Source organism: Pseudopipra pipra, chromosome 14 (genome assembly GCF_036250125.1).
Source record: "Pseudopipra pipra isolate bDixPip1 chromosome 14, bDixPip1.hap1, whole genome shotgun sequence".
Classification (NCBI taxonomy): Eukaryota; Metazoa; Chordata; class Aves; order Passeriformes; family Pipridae; genus Pseudopipra; species Pseudopipra pipra.
In genome coordinates this window covers 17,723,337-17,748,483 of record NC_087562.1, presented here as the reverse complement: position 1 = coordinate 17,748,483, position 25,147 = coordinate 17,723,337, and the positions used below count along the sequence as shown (strand labels likewise).

At 42.0% G+C, this 25,147-nt stretch overlaps 1 protein-coding gene across 2 annotated transcripts in view; it reads left to right on the top strand.

Annotated features, from left to right (window-relative positions):
• Nucleotides 1-1,212: 1,212 nt before the first annotated feature.
• CDH8 (cadherin 8) overlaps nt 1,213-25,147 on the top strand; it is a 153,614-nt gene continuing 129,679 nt past the window's right edge. The window contains exons 1-3 of one of the 2 annotated variants that reach the window (XM_064671266.1): nt 1,213-1,651; nt 17,202-17,292; nt 17,386-17,648. In XM_064671266.1, the coding sequence (XP_064527336.1) occupies nt 17,211-17,292; nt 17,386-17,648 (345 nt within the window). In that variant the 5' untranslated portion in view covers nt 1,213-1,651; nt 17,202-17,210. The remainder of the gene's footprint in view (nt 1,652-17,201; nt 17,293-17,385; nt 17,649-25,147) is intronic. The other variant, XM_064671267.1, reaches the window with a different exon arrangement.

Below are 25,147 nucleotides of genomic sequence, written 5' to 3'. Positions count from 1 at the left end.
GTTTAAGACGACCAGCCTTTTAAACATAAAGTTGAGCAATGAACCAGGTTCAGTAACATAGAACCACACTGAATGTTCATTTTAAACACAGCATATTACTGGTCAAGGAGAGTTGGAGAACGAGGATGGAACTGAGTGCACTTAAGCTTCCTCAAGAGCACTAGTTCAGTGTTGAATCAGTCCTCCATTTTAAGTCACTGTCTGTACCTGACCACGTCTATACCTTGTGCTCTTACCTCTTCTCTTTTGGCAAACATTAAACTTGGGAAATATTCAGAGCTATGACGTATGTAATTATCAAAAATAATACATTTAACCTGCTGATGGATAACCCATGCAACATAAAAAGGGGAAAAACTCAAACTCAGTGGATAAAGAGGGTGGTCACGGGGCAGGCAGGGTTCCCTTCGCAGGGTTCCTCAGCCCGGACCCGTGCGGAGCCCTCGGATGGGATGAGCCACCTTCAGCTCTTTAAGCCAAAGGCAGGTGCGGATCCCCAGCGCTCAGGATGCCCGAGCCTCTCCCGGGCTGTGCTGGATCCCGGCGCTGCCAGTCACAAAGCGGATTGGGAAGCGGGGCGAGGGTCAAGGACTTACTGCGCGGCGCTGCCCTCCAGCCGGCTCCTGCTGCGGGGAGGTCTCGGCGCTGCCTCCGGGTTCCCGCTCCCCGTCCGACCGCCACCCGCGGCTCCGGAGCAGCGCCGGAGAGCGTTCAAACCCGCCTGCGGTTCCCCGGAGCGCCTCGGGAAAAGGGCTTTTAAAGGATGCCCTCCCTGTCCCCGGGGCGCCCGCCTGCAGCGTCTGTCACACGGGGATGAACAGCTGCCCGCGGCCCCTCCGGGAGCATCCCCCGCATCCCCCCGGGTGCCCCCCGCACCCCCCGTGCCCGCTGCCTGTCTCCCGGCCTCCCCTTCCCGGCGGGCATCGCCCCAATCGATGGGGGGCTCTGGGCACGTCCCAGCCCCGGCGGGCGCCTCCCCCGTGGCCCCGCGGCTCAGGGCCCGCCCGGTGCCACCCCCGCCCTTCTCCATCCCTCCTTCCCTCCCTCCCTCCCTCCCTCCCTCCCTCCCGGGCGCAGGGAGATGCCCCGGCGCGGAGTTGGCGGCCGCGGGGAGCGGGCGGCACGGCCGGCCCTGGAAAAGTTGTGTGCTTCCCTCGCCGGGGGGAAGGCGGGGAGCGGGGTGCGCGGGAGAGGGAGGGGGAAAAAACCACCACCCCAAAGTGCTTACACGAATTTCCCAGCGCTAGACCTGCCTCCGAGATCAGCCCAATAAGAGCTGTCAGGGGAGGCTCCCGGCTCACTTTTCCACATCGCTTCACAGTTACATTTGGCAGGCAGGCAGGCACGGCAGCGCGCTCAGCCCCGGAATTAGCGGATTTATTTGGAATATCCCTGCTTTCCTGGAGACGTGCTGCTGCCGCTGGCTCGTGCGAAGGGAGAAATTAATAACTGCGCTCCAGCATGCAGGCACAGAGAGCCGGGAAGCCCAGCAACCAGCGTCTCCTCCAGCATCAGCAGCCTCGGAAAGCATGAGAAGAAAATCTGGAGAATCTTGCCTGTTCCCACGGACTGGCTGATGTTTTTTTACCTCGCCCTTTCAATCCGTGCGTGAAGTGGCTGTGGGCGAGCGGTTCCCTTGCTCCTTGAAAGAGTGAGTATTCATTTTATTAATACAATTTGTGGCTGGCTGGCAGAGGGCTCTCGCTCCGCGGGTTTCTGTCTGACTTGGGCTCTGTGTGCGTGCAAGGTGCGCTGTGCGAGCGCCTTCCTCGTCCATAGGTGCGGTATTGGGCTGAACTGTGGTGCCTCATTCGGTCAAGACGTTTTCAATTTCCCGATACTGAAAACGCTTGTTAGGATTTTTTAAAATTATTATTATTATTATTATTCCCTCGAGAGGAGAAGTGGTGGTAATTGTGTTTCTCCTCCCGTTTGGTTTTTTTGGGGGTGGTTTATTTTCCTTCCCTTCTTCACCCCCCTATAAACGATCAGAAGGACTTTGGATCACAGAGGGTTGCTTCCAAGGCTGGAGAACCCGTTTCTTTTCCTTGTTTTCTTATTTAGTACAATAAGTCTCTGGGCTATTTCACTGTGTTGAATAGATGCAGGGCTGCATTCATGCATTGAAATAGATTGCAGTTTTCGTGCTGAGAATAAAAATCACCCACCAGCCAGATATGTAAATGAGGGAGGAGGAGGCTGGAAGAACCGTGAGGGGGGGAAATCCCCCTGTTTTATCACCATCTTCCCTCCTCCAAAAGCTTTGCATCCCCTAAATAAGTAAATAAATAGGAATGGCTTCAGAGCTTCCTTTCCTACTTTCGGAGAGGAAAGCATCCCAGAAATACCGCTCTTCCTCTTAAAAGCTCAGATGGGAATGAATCTTTAGCCATAACTAGCCAGGAGTCATCCTTGTCCCACAAGTTGTTTTGCTTTGGTTGACTAAACAGAGAATGCACCCAGCTGAAACTTGGGAGAGGGGGAAAGCTCCCCAGCTCCAGTCCCTCGCTGCCAAGGCTCCCAGAGAAGAAATGCAGGACTCTCTGGCCCCCGGAATCTGGCTGTGCCACTAAACGCTTCATCTTGCCTTTGAGGGAGGCAGAGGAGTAACACATCTTTCCATTCTGCTTGGCTACACTATCTGCCGGGTAGCAGCATCCCAATCGGGAGCCCCGAGCTGCCAGGCAGCATCCCTGCTAGACAGCATCAGACCTGAGCACGGGCTTGGCTGGGGAGCCTGGGAGGCACTGCAAAGCTTCAGCACAGAAAGCCTATGGCAGTTTCTAGGAGGGTAATATAAAAGAGATTAATTCAAATCCTTATTTAGACTCTGCCTACCGCCATGAAGGTGACACTACTTAACACAGGCAGGAATTCCTCTGCGGTTCGTTGCTATTCAGTCATGTCTTGAATTTGTCTCAATTCAAACAGTTTGCATTTAGTACCAGACTAAATAGGGTGGAATCAATCCAACCTGGCACAGAACGGCTCTACACAAACCTGCTCGTGTTGCCAACAGGTATCAAAGTCTGTACCCTCGCTTCTCCCTCCCTCTTTCTCTCTTTCAGGCAGGCACAAACACACGCTCTGTTTCATGCAAACGAGTCTGTCTCCTCTGAAAGTAGGAATAAACACTCATACAAGTTTTATAAAGGCTGACACCTCTAAACAGCCAACTTGATCTCATAAGCGGCTCACCATTTGTGGCTCTGGTTATCGCTGCCAGATGTTTTTTGGGGGATGCTGGTTGTAAGAACTCAAATAGCATTAACTGTTTATTGTTTCAAATCTACCATGTTAGTGCTTAATAGAAGGGAAGCTAACAGCTGCTCACTTCAGTTTCAATTAAAGAATAGAGCTGATAACTACCAAAGCTATAGATAAAGAATCCTCTTAACTTCACTCATCCTCTTTTGGAAATTCTTCAAGAGTTTCTCTGCAATGAGGAGAAGGAGAAATATGCAGTGCTCTTGTATGAATGATGATCCCCTCTGTGTTCAATACTAGGCTGCTATGAACCAGCAGAGATTTCACAATAGACTTCTCAGTAAATATAAGTAAGTAACAAATAAATTCAGAAGACTGAAAAATTACCCTTGTGCATATTTTGCCTCTCTTAAATGAAATGATAAAGCATCTACAAGGAGTCAGCATTTTGCATACCTGTGAAATTATCCAATTTCACACCCATAAAATCTGATAACATCAAACCCCAAAAGCTCTCTGTAGTGTCACCTCCCAGCCTAATTGTGTGGATATTTGTGACAGAAGAACCCTAGGAAAGGAAGTGATTATTACATGACATTTTAATCCATTAAACCTTATTGTTCCACCTTACTGCTTACAGAATGAGCCCAACTCTCTCCCGGCTTTCTCCTTGGCTATTATCTCCTTTCTTTTTCCAAAACTTGCATCCTGACTGTGGAGAACTTTGATTTCCATGTCTAGTTGTAAGCTGAGGGCCTTCAGTGTCCTCAGAGATCAAAGTATTTTGTGTAAGTTGGTTAAATTATCCAGCTGAGCAACTTGTTAACTGGGCATGCTACTGGCCAAGAAACTAACTTTGGACATTTTCTTCAATATTAAAAAATCAATAACACTACGTGTGCCTGCTTAACAAATGCAACTGGTTTTAACAAGAAGTATCCCCACATAGGACAGCTACTCCTTCTGCATCTTTCATTAAAAAATAAAGGGAGTTTTCATCACTGTGAGGTGAAGTAGAATCCTCCTTAGATGAAGTCACCCAGTGCTTTTTCAATATAGTCATTCCCATCAGCTCCTGCTACTTAGGTCCAAACCAGAGTTGTAAGGGGGGAAGTAGTCCCACAATCAGATTTAAATTCACTTTTTATCACTTGTAACCATGTTGCACCCTTATCAAATACATTTATTTGATCCCTGGACACTGTATTTGGATCGCTGTGAACACATGATGCATTGTCTTCTCTGGAAAAAATATACTTGTACTCCCTCCTTCAGGATACACAACCGTTCCAAGAACACACAATCAGCCATGGATGTAGATTTAGGTCTGTTACCCCTTGAAGTACTTCCTGAATTTTCTGTCTCCTCTTGCACGGTTGCAGGTTTCATCTCTTTAAATCTTCATTTTGAAATGAGGTTCCTACAGACTTTAGCTGGGATTTCTTCAGACACTTATTGATAATCAGGGCCTGGAACCCACCTACTCGACTCTTGATATTCACAGATCATTTAATTTCCAAAACTTGAGAGTCTTTAAAGGGAAACAAATAGTGACCTTTGCCTTTATGAGAGAGAAGGAAATGTGAACACACACTGTAAGTTATCGGAGCCGTGTATTTCTAAGTGATGGTTGTGTGTGCTTTGTGACAGGAAGCAACTGCTCATGATACTTAGTAAAACAGGTATTTTTATAGCATACCTCATAACCATATATCTTAGCAGTATTCCTTTTCCATTTTAGTATTATTAAAGCCTGACCTACTGTTAATACTGACAGTTGTATGCTTACATTAGACACTAAAGTGGTGTCATAAGAGTCTTTCAACTACGAGTATAAAATAATAAAACCTAAATTCTTGCAGTAGGAGGCAAATGCTAAGGCAATTTGAGCTTGGAACGTTTTAAGGATCATTGCTACCAGAAGATCACATCAATAGAATTAAATTAGATCATGGAAACTCAACATTTTTCCTAGTGTTGTTGCCATAGAAAAGGTGGCTCACTTCATATCTTTCCAAACATAACTATTTGAGCAGTAGACAGACAGAGAACAAGGTAAAGTCCAATTTGAGATTTCAAATGTGTGTGTATATATATATATTTATTTGTTTTTCTCTCAGACAGATCCCTTTGTTCTAGAATCTCTTCGGCACGTTTCTCATTTTGTAAATCGAGTAAATAATGCCAACTCAGTGGCATTAATAAAATTTTGTTCCCAAAATACATTAGGTACTGATGGTATCTGGAGTAGTAAATTCAAGCTGAAAAGAAAAAAAAAGTATTTCTGAACCAGTTCAGTTACCAACAAATGGATTTCAAAGCATCTGACTCCAGACAAAAGACTGATTTCTACCTGCCTTAGTCATGAGCCTTCATCCATGAGCTGCAGTGATAACACTCATAGAATTGATTTTCCAAGGTGCTGATCATGATGTGCCTTGTGAAAATCATTTGAAATTGAGAATGATCAGCACCTTGGCTTGGCTTGCAAATTAGCAGTGCCTGCCAGTCCTAGAGCTGAGCGAGGGAAACCTTCCAGGAGAAGTGGCCCCTGTGCCCTGCGGTGCCCAAGTCACAGACAAGCTCAGGAGGGGCTTTCTCGGTGTGTCTCGATGAGGTCTTTGCAACAGGTTTGGGAGTTCAAAACATTATGAAAACAGTCAGTCTTGGCAGTCACGAGTTCATAGTTTCAACCTTCTAATCTGGTGTGTGTTTGGCTGAAGTGCTTTTCTGCAGGGAAGCAATGTTCCTGTTTGAGGAACTCTGACAAACCCATTTCCTTTGCAGCCACTGATGATCATAATCATATGCATGTATATATTTTAGAGTTTTATGTTTATATATAATATAAATACAAGCATAGGAATACATATTTGTCTTTATATGTATATATATTATATCCAAGCCCTTAATACTAATGCAAATGGACTGTATGCACTCAAGAGGGAGTGCAATTCACTAATTGAGTTTTGCAACACTTCAGATGTGAATCTCTCTCATGGATTAAATGTAACAGCTCTGATTGCCTTTTAAGTAACAGATCATCAAAACTTAATGTCACTGAAGCTTAGACTGAGTTCTGTATTCTAGTCTGTGGCCTTTATTTTTTGTGCACTTCCTAAAGTTAGATTAAAAAACCAAACCAAATAAATGGGGGAAAAAAACTCCAAAACCTCAACTTGGCAACTGCCAAAGAAATAAGTCTAACGTTGAAGAACCCTGATTCTTTCCAAACAACTCATTTTAAATCGATGGTAAAACTGCCATCAAATTCAAGGATGCAAAATTGAAGAGCTTCACTGCTAATTTCATATGTCTCAGCAGAAGAGATTTGAGTAGGTTTGTTGCAATCCATATATACATGTGGATGTTTAGGTACATGTGCATAGTCCAGGTAGGTTAACTTTTTTCCTTTTAAAAGATTTTTTTATGTACACATTCATACATATGTAGCTTTCACTGAGTCATGATGTCCACTCATAATTTTATATTCTGAGTTGAATCCAAATAAATACCAGGAAAACTTGATTATAATTAAATTATAATTAAGTTTTCCCGGTATTTATTTGGAAAGTTTAATAATAATTAAACTTTCCTTAATTATTATGTTTTGTTTAATTCTGTGGAGAACACTTAATGCCCTTTAAAGAAATCCAGTAAAAATGAAAGTTCTGTTATATATATATATATATAAATCTGAAAAAGAAGCCCAGAAAGCAAGATATTTATGTCCTTCATTAATATTTAAATGTTTTTTTCGGGAAGTACAGGATAAGCACATCCCAGCTGCTGGAACTCTCCTGATAAACAAAGCCCCAGGCAGAGCATGGGTAACACCTTTCTCAGTCGCAGCCCAACCTGTTTTCCCTTTTTATGAGCTCTCTGTCTTGTGCACAACTCGCCTTTTTTTTTCCCCTTCTCTCCTTTAAAAGTGATGTAGGTCTTCAAAATCTGTAATACACCTTCCTAGAGCAGGCATGGCTGTGAGAGATGAGGTTGGCATGTGCTGAGGCTGTTAAGTCTATAAGCAATGCAGTTCTATTTTAGTCCAAGGAAAATCGCTTTAATCAGTAGACTGGAGAGAATAAAAATGACTTCAGATCACTTCTTCCTCTTACTACAGGATGGAAGCAACACTGATGCACCTATTTTTGTTCTGTTTAAGTTTCTGGACCGCTTTGGTTGTCTGTCTTTCTGTTCTGAGCCTCCCCCGTGGGATTCTCAGCACGATGGCATGAGGTGAAGTGATGTTCTGACACACATCAGTGGAGTGTCTGACTCCTATAAATCCCCAAACCTTTCTTTTTTTTTTCTTTTCTAAGTGCAAGGAGTTGAAAGGGACAGTTTCAAACACCTTTTGTTCTATGGTAGAGCTAAAATAGCTGTGTTGTCATTTTAATGTCTATTCCACTTTTATCAGCTGTCATGAAAAAGAAAAACAAAATCAACCAAAAAAATTCACACACGAAAAGCCACAAACCCAAACCCACATCCAAACCCCCCAAACAAACAAACAAACCCAAACCAACCTTAAAATGTTGTAGATACACATTTCACTGGAAACTTCAGCTTCCAGCTGTGGAGCACATGGGGCCTCTTTGTCCCGTTCCTGTTGGATCCATGACTGGAAATCCTGAGCACTACACAGTGCAAGGAATCATAAAGGTAAAAAACAGTTTGAAAGTTCTAACAACACACTTGGTGAGGGTTTTTTTTAATGCATTCTGGTTCTCTAAAGTAGTGAACCCTTCTGGAAAGACTGACAGCTTTATATACAAAGAGTCTGAGTCTTGGCAGCTATAAAGTTGGCCCATATTGATTTTACTACCAAAGAGCAACAAAAATATCCCCAATAAGCAATTCTGTTGATACCAATAGAAGTTAAAAAAATAGCATTACATCACAGGTTCAGGATACTCTTCTGGGGTTTATTTGTTTGGATTTTTTTAGAAAGGGATTTCCTGATAGTAAATATTTCCCAAAAATTATTAAAAAAAATAAATTAGATAGTCACTTATCTAAAATAGTCTTTGTAGATGTTAAGTATCATGTTGAGAAGTCACAGAATAACAATTTGTTACAATAGATTACTTTGATTAAGGGAGATATATTTCAATGTCATGTACATGTAATTTTTTCCTTATCCCAAAGCATTAGTCAAGTTGTGTAATGACCTATATCCTCATCTCCACCAGTTATGGTGTTTCCCAGTTAAAGCACAAAAGTAAGGAAACTAAGGAAGAGGAATTTATCTTAGAAAAGCTTTTTTAAACCTTCCTTCTCTCTGCCCCTGAAACAGACCCCTAAAACTGAAGTGCCCCACTTTTGCTAATAATAACCTTCTAGATTGATTAATGAACCTCTCAATAAATATTGAAGGTCTAAATACTGAAGAAACCGTTACATTTTTGCACCTGCATGTGCATTTGTGCATGTCTGTACTTCCTCAGTGCAAGTACACGGATTCCATCAGCTCCATCCAGTGCAAAGACTAACCCTGTGCTTAAAGCAGTCCCTTAGCATTTGACACAAGCTTAGGAACTCACTTAATAACCTAAAGAACTGTTCAGAAGTGTTTAACTATAAAGAGTAGCAGTGCATGACTAAGCTTAAAAAAAATAAAGTGGGATATCTCTGTTCAGTGATTTACTCCGTGTGCAGGGTAAAGAAAGAGAGAGATGGTGTCTGTTGCCATTGCTGCTGAAATAAATAATGCTTTAGAGATCTCCTTTTGATTTTCCAGGCAACCATAAGCAAATTGCCATGAGTAATATATCAAAATAAACTCGGACAATAGATTTGCACTTGTATTGGCAGCATCCCCTGACAGCACGAAGTATAATTCACCCTCCTGCAATCATGTAACATTTCCCATCTCATTTCCCTTCCTTTGAAATTTCAGGTGCTTGGCCAGGGGAAAGGATGTGTGGATAATGCTTTAATGCTTTTCTGTGTTCCAGCTAACTCCAGGTGACGTAACAGTCCCTTAAAATCACTGTTAGTCGGGGAAATTTAGCGCAGCTCCCCGGGATAATTGTGACTTCCAGCAATGCCTGGAACGTGCCTGGCCCGGAGTGTGGCTGCTGGCTCGAGGCCACTGCCAGCCCCTCTGCCTGTGCAGTGGGATGTGCTGGATCACAGGAGTTCCCCTGGTCTGAACAGCACTTTGATGTTGCCTGGCTGGGGCAGGGGGAGAGGCTTCCATCCCTAAAACCTTCCAACACCCATGAACAGAGGCACACGGGACTGCCATGGTTGGATACCAGGAGTCCATCAGAGATTTAAGTTTACTGTCCCTAATTGCCTGTTTTCTCCTCTTCTCCAGAAGTTATCCTCCACTCAGTTTTGTTGATTCAACTATTTCTCTGACTGCTTTCTGAAGCATATAGTCAAACTTCACATGCTTTTTGTCAGCACAGTTGTTTCCAAAACTTCCTGTCGTCGTTTTGTAGTTTATGGGCTTTTTAGTTGTGGTTTAAAAACTGGAAGGAAAAGACTTCTCAAAACAAGGTTTTGTTGAAAATTCTTTTGTTAACCCACATTTCACTGATGTGTCTTGCAGTGTTGATTGCAAACAGCACAACTTCAGGGACTGCAATGGAGAAGGGATGGGGATGGAGATGAATTATTTGAAATGTGTAGCTTGCATGTTGTGGGGGCTGAGGGGGGGTGGGACAAGAACCTCTTAAATTAAAATTGCTCTTGGTGGAATAATAGCATGAGCAATGCCCTAACCCAGCTCTGTCAAAATGATTTGGCTTTAAAAACACCTTACTATTAAAGGCGTTTAAGTTAACAAGATCATTTTGACAGAACTGGGTTAGGGAGTGACTGCACACACAGTTCTGCTGGCAGATAAGAGGCAGTAAAGTCTAGCCAGGGCATGCAAGTGGCACTTTGCAGTGGGCACTGTGAGCAGGATCTGAACTACTGCCATGGCAGCGTGTCTGATTTCAGCCTCAGTCCCTCTGGTCTCACAGTTAGGTGGAGAATCGCTTCTTAATTTTAATTTTTTGGGAGTACATGACTGATCTTTGTCCAAATGAGTAATCCAGTGAAGAATAGGAGTTGTTATTTATGGCAAGAAGTATTCATTCCTTTGCAGCATGACAATGCTGCCTTATCCAAGGGGATTTCAATCACGTTCAGGTACAATTTAATGGATATATACTGGAAACAGGGTGAGTGCAGAGCAAAGGTGTGCAGGCATGACATGATTATTTGTTGGTCATGGTTCCAGTGGACTTTGGTTTTGTTCCACTTTATTGGCAAATTAAAAACCTTATCACAATTCTTGTAAGGGTGAGGGATGGAGCAGCTCTGCTGTAGGGAAAGGCTGAGAGAGTCGGGATTGTTCAGCCTGGAGAAGAGAAGCTTTGGGGTGACATAACTGTGACCTTGCAGTGCCTGAAGGGAGCCTGCAAGAAACATGGAGAGAGACTTTGAAAAAGGGACAGGACAAGGGGGAATGGCTTCAAACTTACAGAGGGCAGGGTTAGATGGGATATTGGGAAGGAATTCCTCCCTGTGAGGGTGGGGAGGCCCTGGCACAGGTTGCCCAGAGAAGCTGTGGCTGCCCCATCCCTGGAAGTGTCCAAGGCCAGGTTGGACGGGGCTTGGAGCAACCTGAGCTGGTGGAAGGTGTCCCTGCCCATGGCTGGGGTGGAATGAGATGAGCTTTAAGGTCCCTTCCAATCCAAACTACCCTGTGATTCTATGAAGAAGGGCAAGAAGAATTCCTACAAGTGGGACTGGAGCACTAAGACCTACTGTTTTTTTACTGAAAACTTAAGGCTCTGTTGTGCTGCCTGCTGGGAATCAGTGAAGGGAATATAGTGGTTCTTATCATGGTGGGAAGCCTTTGCATTGTGTTGCTGCTGTTGTTGGGAAAGGACCCTGTCTGAATCCTTGAGAAGTGGGGCTAGGAAGCATAAGGTAAAAGTAAACCTAAAAAAGTTTAAGGAACAAGAAGAACAGTGTGAAATAAATAATAATAATAAAAACAAACAAACAAAAAAACAAAACAAAAAACAAAAACAACAACAAAAAAACCAGAACCAAATGAAAAGATATTTCAGATACTGTGGGGACAAAAATCCAGGAAGGTGAGAAATAGCCATAGGGAAAAAAAAAAATAAAAAAAATTAAAAGAGGAGTAAATTTACCAATAATAAGGGATTTGCTTGGATGATGCCAGAGGAAACACTGAATGGTACAACGTACCTATACCTGTGTACAGACAGCCATAATGGATCCCAGTTTCCCTGACCTATTGAGAGGGGAAATACAAACCCTGATCATGAGCTGTGGAAAATGTGTGATAGTGTAAAGGGAAACTCATTGTTGCCTAATGAATTTCAGATAAAGGAAGCCACAAGATGTAAATTTTTATCAAGGACACCTGCTTAACCTTCCTATTTTATTCTCCTAACCTTTATGAACTTACCCACAGCTCTGTTTTGTAGTGTTAAGGATCCTTGTTTCTGGCAGACATTAAGTTAAATTAATTCTTCTGGATAAGAAGCCCATGTGGGTGTCTGGGTGGAATTTCAAGGCTCTAAAGGAATCACACAGAGTCCACTGGAACTCTCTGGGTGGTCAGTAAATGAACACCTCTCATCAATTATTTGAAGCTGCTTGTATTGCAGTGTGGATTCTCATACTGAATTAGCATCAAAGGTAGAAATTACTTATTTAATGTACAAAATATAATGGATCCTGAAAATTCTACAAAAAAACCCCAAAAAACTTTAGGCAAAAATCCTCAACTTTTGTCTGGTATTTCTAGTGTAAATTATTTAAAGAAACCAGTACTCAAGGGAGTACTCAAGGGAGGGGTTTACCTTAATAATAGTTGCTTAGGAACTGATAAAATCTACCATAATGAAATAGGGAGGTCAAAGGGCTTAGATGCTGCATATCAACACTGAGAATAAAATAAAGACTTTGTTGCAATTCTTAAGACAACCCTCCATGTCTCTTGTGTTAAAAAACCCTAGAGTGGGTCTAAAATCTTTTAAACTAAGATCTTGGTGTAAATCAATGCACTGGCATTGTAATAAAGTGGTTCATTTGACCAGATGAATATTCTCTGGTTTGAAAACTAAACTAAAAAAGCTTTTTATGATCTTATTTTGCTTCTTTTTCAGTAAGTAGTTCATATCTTCTACTACCTTTATTAACTTCATTAATCTTTTTAACAAAGCTACTGCATTCCAGTGTTCACCTTTTAAAGCTACAAGATGATTTTAAAGTAATTTTGGCGAAATGAACCCCATCAGAGCTCATCATAACATTGTAAAGCTTTCCACCACTCATGCACAAAATGGGAACTGTGCAACTGTTACAGCTGCCTGCTGCCATACCTGGCTCTAACTATGCAGGGACTGAACCTGTAACCTGCGTAGATTTTAGTTCCAAAGAGTTTGTAGTGTATATTACATTGATTTCTGAAGTTGGTGTGCGATACTGTGAGGTTATAAACTTCTGCTTTGTTGTAACCACTTTCTGTGTTGTGCTTACACAAGACTTAAGCACTCCATGGCCTAGAGCTTTATGAGTAGTGCTCCAAGATTCAAGTCCCTGTGAAGAGAATAATATTTTTCTAAAACTCTATCAGCTCCTACAGTAAGTAGACAACAAACCACTCAGCTTTATCTGTACTTCTCTATAGGCTGTGAAATGAGAACAAAATTTATGAGCACAGAGTTAAGTTTTTGAAACATAACACAGTTATTTGAATCTCTGCTACCTAACAGAGTGCCACATTTTCTTTCATCTATTTGCTGCATTAAAGAAATTCTTTATATTTTAAATATCACTCTCCCCTCTCAGGGATGAATGGAGAACTAAAGCTGTTTTGTAAACAGCTTTGCTGGATTAGAGTTTATCTGTAGTTGTATATATTGTACAGGGAGACCACTTAGAACAACAGTGAAGTTTTATTAAAGGAAAGAGCCCAAAGCTATTTGAACATGTGGAAATTCAAAGCAAAAAAAGCACTTTTATCAACACTAGCAAAGTCTTGATGAGGATGGAGTAGTAGGAAAGACATGGAGCTGCTGGAGAGAGTCCAGAGGAGGCACCAAGAGGATCAGAGGGATGGAGCAGCTCTGCTGGGAGGAAAGACTGGGAGAGTTGGGATTGTTCAGCCTGGAGAAGAGAAGCTTTGGGGTGACCTGATTGTGGCCTTGCAGGGCCTGAAGGGGCCAAGAGGAAAGATGGAGAGAGACTATTGACAAGGGCCTGGAATGCCAGGACAAGGGGGAATGGCTTCCCACTGACAGAGGGCAGGACTAGATGGGATATTGGGAAGAATTTCTTGGCTGTGAGGGTCGGAGGCCCTGGCACAGGTTGCCCAGAGAAGCTGTGGCTGCCCCATCCCTGGAAGTGTCCAAGGCCAGGCTGGACGGGGCTTGGAGCACCCTGGGCTGGTGGAAGGTGTCCCTGCCTATGGCAGGGGGTGGAATGAGATGAGCTTTAAAGTCTCTTTCAACCCACCTCATTCTGTGTTTCTGTGGTTCTATGAAATGCACTCTTTAAGGTCCCTGTACTTGTCCTCTTTTGGTTGCTTAGCAAAAGGTAGTTCTGGCTTCACTGGAATAATTTTGCTGTCATTCCACACTCACCACTTCTTTAGACCTTGGCATAATATAAGAAGAGGAAGTGCCACTGTGCCTTACCTGCTCTAGTCCTCCTTGATTGCCAGGTCTACCTTTACATATGGCTTTTTAATAGCAACCTGATTCAGTAGCCAAATCATTTTCTCCTACATATCTAATCCAGAAGATTGCATTTTAGCTGCCAGGCATTTCTTGATTTTCCTATTAGCAAATGTGAAAATTGCACAGCCAAGTATTTAATAATGCCTTCCATCAGCTCCCAATCACATCCATGGTGTTCTGCTTCCAGGAATGGAGAAGAAAAGCAATTCCTCAATTTGGTAAAGAAATCTGAGGTCTATAGTGTCTCCATGCATTGCACAAAGTTGATGCCATGATTCACTGATAGAGCTGTGAATCCTAAAGGAGGGTCTGTTTCTCAGATAGCTCTTAAAATGCTCCTGCAGTGCAAGTTAAACTGCAGAGAATTATATCCAGCTCTGTTGTTACACGCTGATCACATTCCTCTGCAGAACCAGCATGTGCCAAAGGCCCAGTGGATTTTTTTTCTTTGCCCTGCACTGTCCAACACTTGCCCAACTTTGCTGAGAATCTCACAGCTTGGTGTTCAGTGAGCTTGTGTAACTGTGCTTCCACAGGGTTGTTCCACTGAATGAGGTTTAACAACACGGGATGTGCATCACTAACATTTCTGATGTGGTTCTGACTCGTTTGCCTTAAGGTATTGCTGAATACAGAGCTACTGTGAGGACACTGCAGTCGCAGTGAATCTGAAGCATTAGTGTGAGTGGATAGGACCTAAATTTGATTGGAGTAAGTGAAGAGTAACAAGCAGGAAGTCTGGGGGAGGAACCGAGGAGGGTTGCACTGAAATGAACTTAATGCTTGCCAAGGATTGAGGAGTGACAGTCTGAAACCCAAATATCCTGTTCTTTCTTCAAACAAAAATGTTTCTGTTAGCATCACATTGTTTTATCTCATTTATTTCATCTCTTTTAGAAGGCAGCCTGTGTAGATTAATTAGGAACTGTTTTCAAAAAGCTTCTTGAATATGAAAGGAAGCATTTTGCTTTCTTTATTAACAAGACCAAGTAATAATAATAGAACTATGCCAACTTGTACTGGAAGAGTAAGAAAATCAGTCATGACCCACTTTGGCTGTTTTTAAGGTTTGGACAGAGTGAGGTGTAACATACTATTCTGTTTCTGGGGTGACTCTATTTCTGGGTCACAAATAAAACCTGGAAACTCAGCTACAGAAAAGGACTCTTAAGTTGGATTTTCAGTTTATACCCCCAGTTTTGAATTTCATCCTGGATGTTGTTTGAAGATGATGACTCGTACTCTGTTTTGAAGTGGTTCTATTTCTCCTGTATTTTGATTCTTGCTCCACTGAATAAATCAGAAAAATCTGTCCCCTGGCTGGCACACGCACCCACATGTCAAAGGGGATATGAACCCCTATGAGCAAACTTCACCACTTTCACTGAAAGTTTAGCTTTTTCTCTCTTTTGATACTTTCTACCAACAAACGTGTCCCAGGAGATCTCTTTTTATCATGTCCCAGGAAGCAGTAAACTCCATTTAATGCCCTCAGCTAAAGAGGGTTTTCAGGTGGTGATTTGACCAACCCTTCCCATCAAGCCATGAGACTGTTTGTGGCTCCTCCTTTCCTGGGATGGAGAGAAGGATGAGAGATCGAAGGCCTCTCTTGCTTCCCTCACATTTTTCCCAAAATTTCCTTGCAGGAGCTCGCTGTGTTGTCTGGTTTCTTTGTTTCCAGCTGAGCTGGCAGCGAGGCCCATCAGCCTCCCAGTTGTGTCTGTAATGGATGTTCCCTCATCCTGGATGTGTTGTCCCAGCACTGCACTATTAGCTCCCTGCTCTTCCGTGCTGCTTGAGATATTGAGTTTTACTTTGGTAGCAGCTCTTCTCCCCTCTTAACAAGACAAGTTTCTCACAGTTTCAGACTTTTGTGCAGCAGATTTCACAGCTGCTTTGGCAATTAATGAATTATAAAAAAGAAAATACTTTTTACATTGCTTTTAAAATACCAGCTTACTTTTACTGGTGTTCTACATGCTTACAGATATTTTCTGCCATGAGTGTGTACGAACCTAAGAAAAGAACAACAAACCTCCACTATCAGAAAAAAAAAAAACAAACCTAAGCCCTCAGCATTTTCATAGACATGCGACACTGAGAACTCATTTTAAATCGAAAAAAACAGCCTAAGACACAGTGTAAGCTTAAGAATAGACATTTCTACCTCTGTTGGATATAGTGAGAGATGGTTTGGATATGAATCAGTTAAAGAAAGTTTATCAGGAATCTTTTGACAGAAGTGCAGCCTCTTTAAGCAGCTGTAATGCAGCCCTTGCCCTGAGCCACGTCCCATCGAGCTCCCCAGGTGATCCATGGCTGCATTTCAGATTTTGCCATCACAGTGGCATCAGCCCTGCTAGGTTGTATTTCAAGGCATATTTACACTGAGATGAAACCTGATGTGACCTTCTGCTACATGAAAGGGTGGGCAGGGAAAGACAGACAAAATGCTCCCAAATGTCTGTCAAGGAAAATGTCTTTGAAGTAAAACACGACTGTGTGTTTTCTCTGAAAGAGAGACAGTGAGACCTGTAGTGCAGGTGTGCATAATTGAGCTTCCTTAAGGTCTGGTAGTGGTCTGGTTGGAATGGATTTCACAGAGGATTTACCAGTGCTGTTCCTCTGCTGGGCTGGGAAGGTTTTGCTGGGCAGTGTGCTGCTGCAGTGAGGTGGTGACTAAATTGCCAGTGGACTGCTGGAGCCTTGTACACGTAGGAGAAGTTTGTTTTATTGTTTTTGGTTCTTTTCTTGTGGATGAAGGAGAATAAGAATACAAGAATATTATTTTGTTTGACATACTAGGTGTTTATGATTGACCACATTAAATTGCAAGCCAGCAGGAAGGCTGGGAGCTTCTTCAGACCCTGAGAAAAACTGCAGGTAAAATCCCAGAATGGTCTGAGTTGGAAAGGACCTTAAAGATCATCTCATTCCAACCCCCTGCCATGGGCAGGGACACCTTTCACTAGACCAGGTTGCTCCAAGACCTGTCCAACCTGGCCTGAAACAACTCCAGCTCTCAGACCCAAATGTTTTCCTGAGCGTTTGTAATCATTCATCTGGGTCTTCTCTCACTATTTCAGGCAATGACAGAATTTACAGAATCAATTAATTTTTAACCCATTTAATATGCAACAATATTATGAACTACACATTTAAAACCTAACATGTATTGTTCATGGTGTAAAAGTAAATAAGATATTTCAGAATGCTTTCCTAAGCTATTTAGTCACTGAGTTGACCATTTATTTTTTTTTCCCCCACCAGGAATCTTTAATGACTGGAAAACTCAATGGATCATGTTTTTATCATCTAAGCTATTTTTACATTGACTGTGCTGTAAACACATGGAGGAGCTGTAAGTAAATGTTCTGTACTGCATGATGAATTGGATTGCTACAGTCTGGAGGAAAGGAAAATAATAATTTCATTTCTGTGGTGATTTGCGTAGCTCGTGGTACAATGCCAGAAAGACTAACGGAAATGCTTATGGATACATGGACTCCATTAATAATATTATGGATTACTGTCCTTCCTTCCATTTATATGGCTCCAATGAATCAATCTCAAGTACTACCGAGTGGATCCAGTACAGGACTAAAAAGGCTAAATGAAGAACAAAGAGTTTTGAACCGCTCCAAGAGAGGCTGGGTTTGGAATCAAATGTTTGTATTGGAAGAATTTTCTGGACCTGAACCAATACTGGTTGGCCGGGTAAGCAAGATTTGGTTTTTTTTCTCTGGGTTTATAAATGTGTGGCATGAGGAGGTCTTCAGCCATTCAGGCTCTTCTGAGGAATTCGAATCTGGGGTGCTTTGTGATTCCAAAACTCTTCTCTAATATCCATACTTTAAATGTGTCTCACTTTAAGGGCATGGTCTCCTGGTGAGCTAACCTGCTATCTTCAACGAAATTATGCATATTCCATGTGTCAAAAAACCCCCACAAGCATGTACACATCCCTTCTTTTGTATCATTAGTCACCACTCCTCACCTCTGCCAGCTGAAGAGTTGTACCAAAACAGCCCTTTGCAATATGTTCCTGTGCATTCCAAAAGGTTGTTACATCTATAGATTGTTTTCTATTGAAAAAAACAAACAAACAAAAAAACCGAGAAGGGAAGCTTGGGATTTAAAGCAAATTACAAGGTCCTGGTTTATAAGAAGGTCCTGGTATGCACACAGAGGAAATAATATTATTGCCATGGATTTTGTAATTTACTTTCAAAGTTAGAAAGATAACACAGGGGAAATTATCATGTTGTTCTGCGTGTCCTGGCTTGCCTGTTGCCTTAAACCTTTGCTTGTTGCCATGCATTAGTTTGTTCTGTAGCTCAGTGAGTTACCTCCAGTCAGTGAATCAGCTTTGCACTTAAAAGAGATTCTGAGCCATCTGCATCCATCAGGGATGAATTATCCATAGATTTATTCTTAGAAAAGAATGATCTGTTCATAAATGCACATTTGGCACTGAGCAGGTATAAATACCTGAATTGTTTACCACTAAAGTTCAGTTCTCTTTGAATAACCAGGGATGTTATTGTCATATTAGCTGGCTACTGAAATGGAGTAAAAAATTCTAGAGAACCCAAATCATGGATAATTTAATTTCCTGATAATTTTAGAAATTCTGTGGCTAAATGGGTAGCGTATATTATAATATAGGGACTGTCAATAGTCATATTTGTTATTGAAGAGAACACAGGTCAAGTGCATTCCCAAATTTTCCCTACTCTAACCACTTTCTAATCAAAACTTGGAGTCAGAAGGTGTAATGAGCTTTGTATCCAGTGACTTTTGATGCTGTGCCAATTTACATTTATATCAGGTATTATATATCTGTTCTCATTTATTTTTCTGTGGTTAGTAACATATCTCAATTTCAGTGAGACAGCAACGTGCTTACTCCAGATCTTAAAATGTTTTGTTCAACCCATTCTTTCTGGAATTATTTAATCGAGCTTTTAAAATAATTTTAAATAGCTGAGGAGAATCCTGAGTTTGTACTCTGTAGTCCTTTGCTTTTCAGAGCATATCCAGGTCTCAATATTTTTACAATATTAGCTTTTTTTTAGTGGTTAAAACATCCTAAATTGAGTCATTAGTGAACAGAAGTGGGTAGGTTAAACTAAGCCAGACCAATAAAGACATTATCCCATCTTCTGCAGGCATTTTGAATAGAATTAGCTACTCTAAAATGCTGTGACAATCTATTTGTTGAGGCTGCTGCATAATTAAACCACTGCATGATATAGATGGAAACGAGCAAGAAGTGAAGTTGTGTCCCATAGGGAGCAATCCGAGATTTATTCATTAAAATGACTTAAAATATTCTTGCAATTCTTCTCTGTATTTTTTTCTCGCTCTCCAGAACACTCATCCATATTTCTGACTTACTGTCTTTCCTGAGTCTCACGAGTGCTGTGAGTGCTTTCAGACTCTGGTGTGTAGTCGGAGGGAGCAGAGGTGCTCCACAGCTTTCAGAGCTGCTCGGAATCCTTCCCGACTGCAAAAGCAGCAACTCCCTCAATCACAGTTCTTGACAACCCTTCTTCCCGAAACGTAAAGGTGTGCAGAGTGTCACCAGCAAAACGCTTTCCTTCTCCGTGAAGCTGGGCTGTGGTTTGTCCTTTGTCACCCTCACGGGTTTGTTATCCATTGCAATTTAAAAATAACCTGCTTTTCAGGACTCACAGTAGGTTTGCACTTACCTGGTTCCTCCTCATCGCTTTTTCACTTATACTCTTCCTCCAGCCTTTCAGTTTTGCCCCCTGGCAAAGGGTTTGCAAGCCTGGGGTATCTCCTTCATTGTGTGATTTTCTTTTTTGACTATTTTTTTTTTTGGCAAACTTTGAATGAAGGACAGTCAGTAAAATGTGATATAGTGAATTAGTGTGGAGAGGCTTAACGCTGTGGAGAGAATAATATCAAACCTGTGCCACCTGTTTGCTGCATTTTCTGGACAGAAATATGCTTTTGTGCCACTACAGAGGCAGTATTGCTGGCGTGTGCTTTTCACATGTTGAAGGTTTTTTACTATAATCTCCAAACAAATTTTTTAATTGACTGTTCATTGCTTCAAAGGAAACTTCCTTGAAGCAAATCTAATTATGTAGATTTTGGTTGCATTTTTCTTCTCTACACCATTGTAGAGTGTGGCTGATCCTTTTCATAGCCATGTATGGTTTGTACAAACATATAATTAGGTGCTTTAGGGACTAAATACAAAAATAAGTTTTGCACAGACAGAAATAATACACACACAGAGGCAGAATTTGTTGTGTGTTCTCAAATGTACCTTCAAAACCCACTGAAAATTCAGCTAAGAACTACTCAGAGCAAAATTGATACTTAAATAATGGTTTTCATGTTAGTGCGTGGAAAGGCCTTGAGTAGGAGCGTTTGATTCTAATGGAATTGAATTGAATATATTGGCAAAATAGAACTGAAAATTGAGATTAATTATAAAGAACACAGACAGAACACAAATCTCTTTGCAAATAAAAGCCTGAACGTAGAGTCCATGTGTTCCTTCTGTTAATTAAAAAGATCTTGTACCAAAGTTTCTGGAGTGCAGAGAAAGTTTATCAAGACAGGATCTTTATGTAGTATCATTTATTAAGCTGTTCAGTTTTTCCAGAAGAAACAGTTCCTAGGCATAAAGACCCTTCTTCAGAGCTTTAAGTGTTGCAATGCAACTGCACACGTTTCAAAGGTGCTTTTTCATTGCTGTTCTGCAGGAATATATAGTAATAAAGGCATTCTCAATGTATTTGCTCTAATAAATGGAATAATCTGGGAGACTAATAGGGGGAATTAACATGACCACTTTTTTAAAGTGAGGTGCTTTTCTTGAGTGACTTGAGTAGTATGTTTTGCTGTCAGTCTTCAACTTCTTGGAATGGAACTCCCTGGGGAGCCTGGTCAGTGCCCGACCACCCTCTGGGGGAGGAACCTTTTCCTGAGATCCAACCTGAGCCTGCCCTGACACAGCTTCATGCTTCACCATCTTTGTGCCCCTCCTTTGGATGTTCTCTAATAGCTTTATATCTTTCTTATTTTAATAAGTTCCTTATTGTTTTGATCTGTACACGTAGAAATGTATATATACATTTTGAGGAACCTGCAGAGTAACCTTTCTCATGTTCGTGCAGCACACTTTGAACGAGTTTGATTTTATCCACAGCCACAGAGAAAGGCAAATTTGCAAATACCCTTTTGTACTTGATTTCTTTTTTTTCCCCTTCACCCACAGAAACAGGGACTTTACAAAACCACTGTGTCTACTTTATACGGCTCCATATACTGCACATTGCTGTCAGCAGTTTGCAGCCTCCCCATGGCTGACAACCTCATTCAAGTGTAGAGTGATATGTCTTGTGACACTGCATGCTGTCCCTGTGGACTTGATTAGTTAGATAGAACTTTTACTTGATATCCACTGCTGCATTTTCTCAGTCTCCTCTGCATGCACTTACAGCACCACGGCAGATGTGCTGTGAAATCTGTGCTGTGCCAAATGCCACTGTTCCTTCACAGGAGACAGTCACTGAATCCACAATGACATAGATAATAAAATGGAAAAGCATTAGGAAACCAGATTTGGGGTGTCGTAGCTCCTGTTTTATGGAACATGTGTTATTCAGGATGTTTTAAATGGGTTAAGACCTGGTTTAATAACAGTTTTTAAGCAAAAATCTGGCATAGTTAATGTAGTAACTGTTGTTGTTTGTAATTAGAATCACAGAATCATAGAATATCCTGAGTTGGAAGGCACCCATAAGGATCATCAAAGTCCAGGACACCCCAAAACTCCCACTCTGTCCCTGAGAGCGTTGTCCAAACCCTCCTGGAGCTCTGGCAGCCTTGGGGCTGTGCCCACTGCCCTGGGGAGCCTGGGCAGTGCCCAACCACCCTCTGGGGGAAGAACCTTTTCCTGAGATCCTCCAACCTGAGCCTGCCCTGACACAGCTCCAGCCACTCCCTGGCTGCTGCCCCTGCTCACAGAGAGCAGAGATGGAGCTACCCCTCCTCTGCCCCTCGTGAGGAAGCTGCAGACCCCGATGAGCTCTGCCCTCAGTCCCCTCTTCTCCAGCTGAACAAGCCAAGTACTCTCAGCCACTCCCTGTATGGCCCCTCCAGGCCTTTCATCATGCTCATTTCCCTCCTTTGGACACTCTCCAATGGCTCAATCCCTTCCCTCCATTGTGTCCCCCCAAACTGCCCCAATGTTGAGGTGAGGCCGCCCCAGGGCAGAGCAGAGTGGGACAATCCCCTCCCTGGTGCCCCAGGACAGGGATGTCCCTCCTGGCTGCCAGGGCACTGCTGACCCAGGGACAACTGGCACCACCAGGACCCCCAGGGCCCTTTCCTGGCTCTGCTCTCCAGCCTCATTCCCAAAATCCCTCTGTCCATCCGGGTTTGCTCCATCGCAGGTGCTGAATCTGGAACTTGTCCTTGTTAAACTTGACAAAACATGGAGGGAACAAAAGAGGGCATGAAGGCAACCAAAGGTGTTTGTTTGGGTTTTTTTAATGTTCTCTGACTCACCAATAAATGAATCAGCAGTTGAGTCCAGACACAAAAGAACACTGATGGTCAGTCAGGTCAGTGCTGTCTCTGACACCACTCCACTGGCAACACTCCCCAGGTTCTCTCAGAACTTTCCCTGGACTTCTTTTGAATTTCCCTGTTTCTGGACACAAAATAATACGGTGCCTATTTTGTCTCTGTGATGAGAGATTTGGAAAACGAGCTGGGCAGGGAAGAGCAGCCCCTGTGCCATGCACAACTGCTGTGGCACGTCTGTGGCCGGGTCGGTGCCAGGGCTGGGAGAAGGTGCTCTGCAAAGCCTGCATGGGAGGGAACCAGTGAGACTGCGTGACTGGGACTCAGAAAGAGCACAGCCAGGTCAGCTCCTTATGGAGCGAGCTCAGGTGGGCGTTTTAGTGTGACTGTGGAGCTTTTCTGCCTTCTGACTTAGGTGGTTTGTGTCTCTTCACTCAGTTAAACACAGACTTTTTTCTGTGGCTTGTGGGATGAGGGAGTTGGGCAACTTTTGCTGTTTAGAGCAATGAAGATTTTTCCCGTGATGTGAGGGTGCTTGGGTTAGGCCTTTAGAGGAGAAATCATTTTCCTGTAGGAGGAGCAGTGGAGAGGCATCATGTTTTCACAGTTAAGTGCTTCAGGCTGTGTTACTGTAAAAACCAAACCTGGAAATGCAGGGAGCACTTATAAATAACTTGGAGCTGTATGTTCTACATTAGCCATGCTTTGTGCAAGCTCTGGTTTCTTCACCAACACACATTTTCTCTCTTAACAAGGAAATGGTAAAATGTTACTTGTTTAAACTCGTGACTAGTTCTGTTGAAGTGATACATTCAGGCAAAGTAAACAAGGTTTTAATTAGACAAGTTCCTTCAGAATGTTTTCCTTTTCATTCCTGAATTGAGCTTGTGATTTTTTATGATGGCTGCCTGGAAAGGCTGTTGTACTCAAGTGATGCAAACCAGGAATGTATAGAACTAAGGCTATCATTATTTTAAGGGATGAATTACGAGCTGCTGCCCTGAGTGGAAAAAAGCCTTGTGAGATGTAGGTACAGCACAGCCCCAGCACAGGTTCCATAGGGTGTAACAGTCCTACTTTAATCCTTTGTAAGAGTTTTCACAGAATGACATAAATCAGAACCTCATATTATGTAGATTCTCCTCTTTTCCTTCTAATACACACTTGTATGTTTTGTTATCTATGATTTAAATGCATGCCATAAAATATTCAATATCTGAAATGTTGCAAAGTCAACGCTGCCTTCTGAGCCCTCAGTTTTTGTTGTTGTTTTGCAACCATAATTATACACTAATTTTCCTACTTATGTTTAACAAACTCCCAGAAGCTGAAATGTATCAATTATTTTGCTACTGTATCCTTTATGGAAAATACTAATTCCCCTTGCCTTTTGTGTGCTTCCGAAGGGGAAGAGATGACTGCATAGTGCATAGAGTGCTGCAGTTTACATAGTTTAAATCAGCTTTGTAAGCAGGAGTATAACTAAGTCTAAGAAAAACTCTTCTTAATTAAATGTAGCTGCAAAGACAATAAATACAGTATAAAACATTTAATAGAAGTCTGATAAAAGTACTGGGTTTTTAACAAATATTCCTGAGCCTGCCCAAATTTCATTTGTTTCTTTCTGACTAAGTACAAGTTCCAAAAAGAAATTTTAATCTAAAGTATAAATTTAAACAAGGACAGTTTGACTGAGCCAACAGTGTCTGCATTTTCTAATACAGTGTAAAAATATTTCACTGATTTCACTTGGAGTTAACAAAGAAGACATATCTTCAGGCACTGAAAATCTCATGTCTGGAGGTTTCTGGGAAGCATCACTGAGTAAGGCTGAACATTTTCATGCTCCCTCATCTCCAGTCTGGGGGATATAACCACAGTTTAAGTAGAGACACAACTTGAAACACTTTTACATCAGTCACATAAGTGCACAGGCTATAACTTCAAAGAGGTATTTTGTCAGTTATTTGTGAATCCAGGCACTTCCTATGCTGTCTGTATTTTCTTTAATGAAGTGGGAAACAATCCGTGATGTGAAAAATAACTTAAAAGTTGGGTAGGGGGTTTGTTTGGGGTTTTGTTTGTTTTTGTTGTTGGTTGTTTGTGTTTTGTGATTTTATTTTAGTTTGCTTCTTTTTTTTTCTTTTTCTTTTTTTTTAATAAGAAGGAATGCTGTATGATACCCGAGTATTATTCACTTAAATTTCTTTGTCATGTTTTTGTAAAGCCACAAAAATTTCTAATCTTCCAAAGAAAAAAAAAAAAATTAGCATTTTGTTTGTTTGTAAAGAGTTGGAAGTTGTGTACTTTTCAATAGATTGATCTGAACACTTTCTCTTTCTCACAGTGAATTGAAATGTTGTCCAAGTGTGTGTGCAAAATGCTGAAGTGACAGTATGAAAAATTAAGTAGAGCCTTCCACATGATATTCTGCAGATGCCTTATGATCGTTTAGTCTTTCCAACATTGCTCCAGTAAATGGTTTTCAATTTCTACCTGTAGGGCCCACCCCTGGTGCTGTCAGGATGCTTCAGTTCCAGTTGTCAATTTAACTCCCAATTAGTGCCAATTGTGATGGTAGTTTTTTGCTAAAAGTTTGTCCTTGCTGAACTTGACAAATGTATTTCCCATCCACGGCTGAGCTT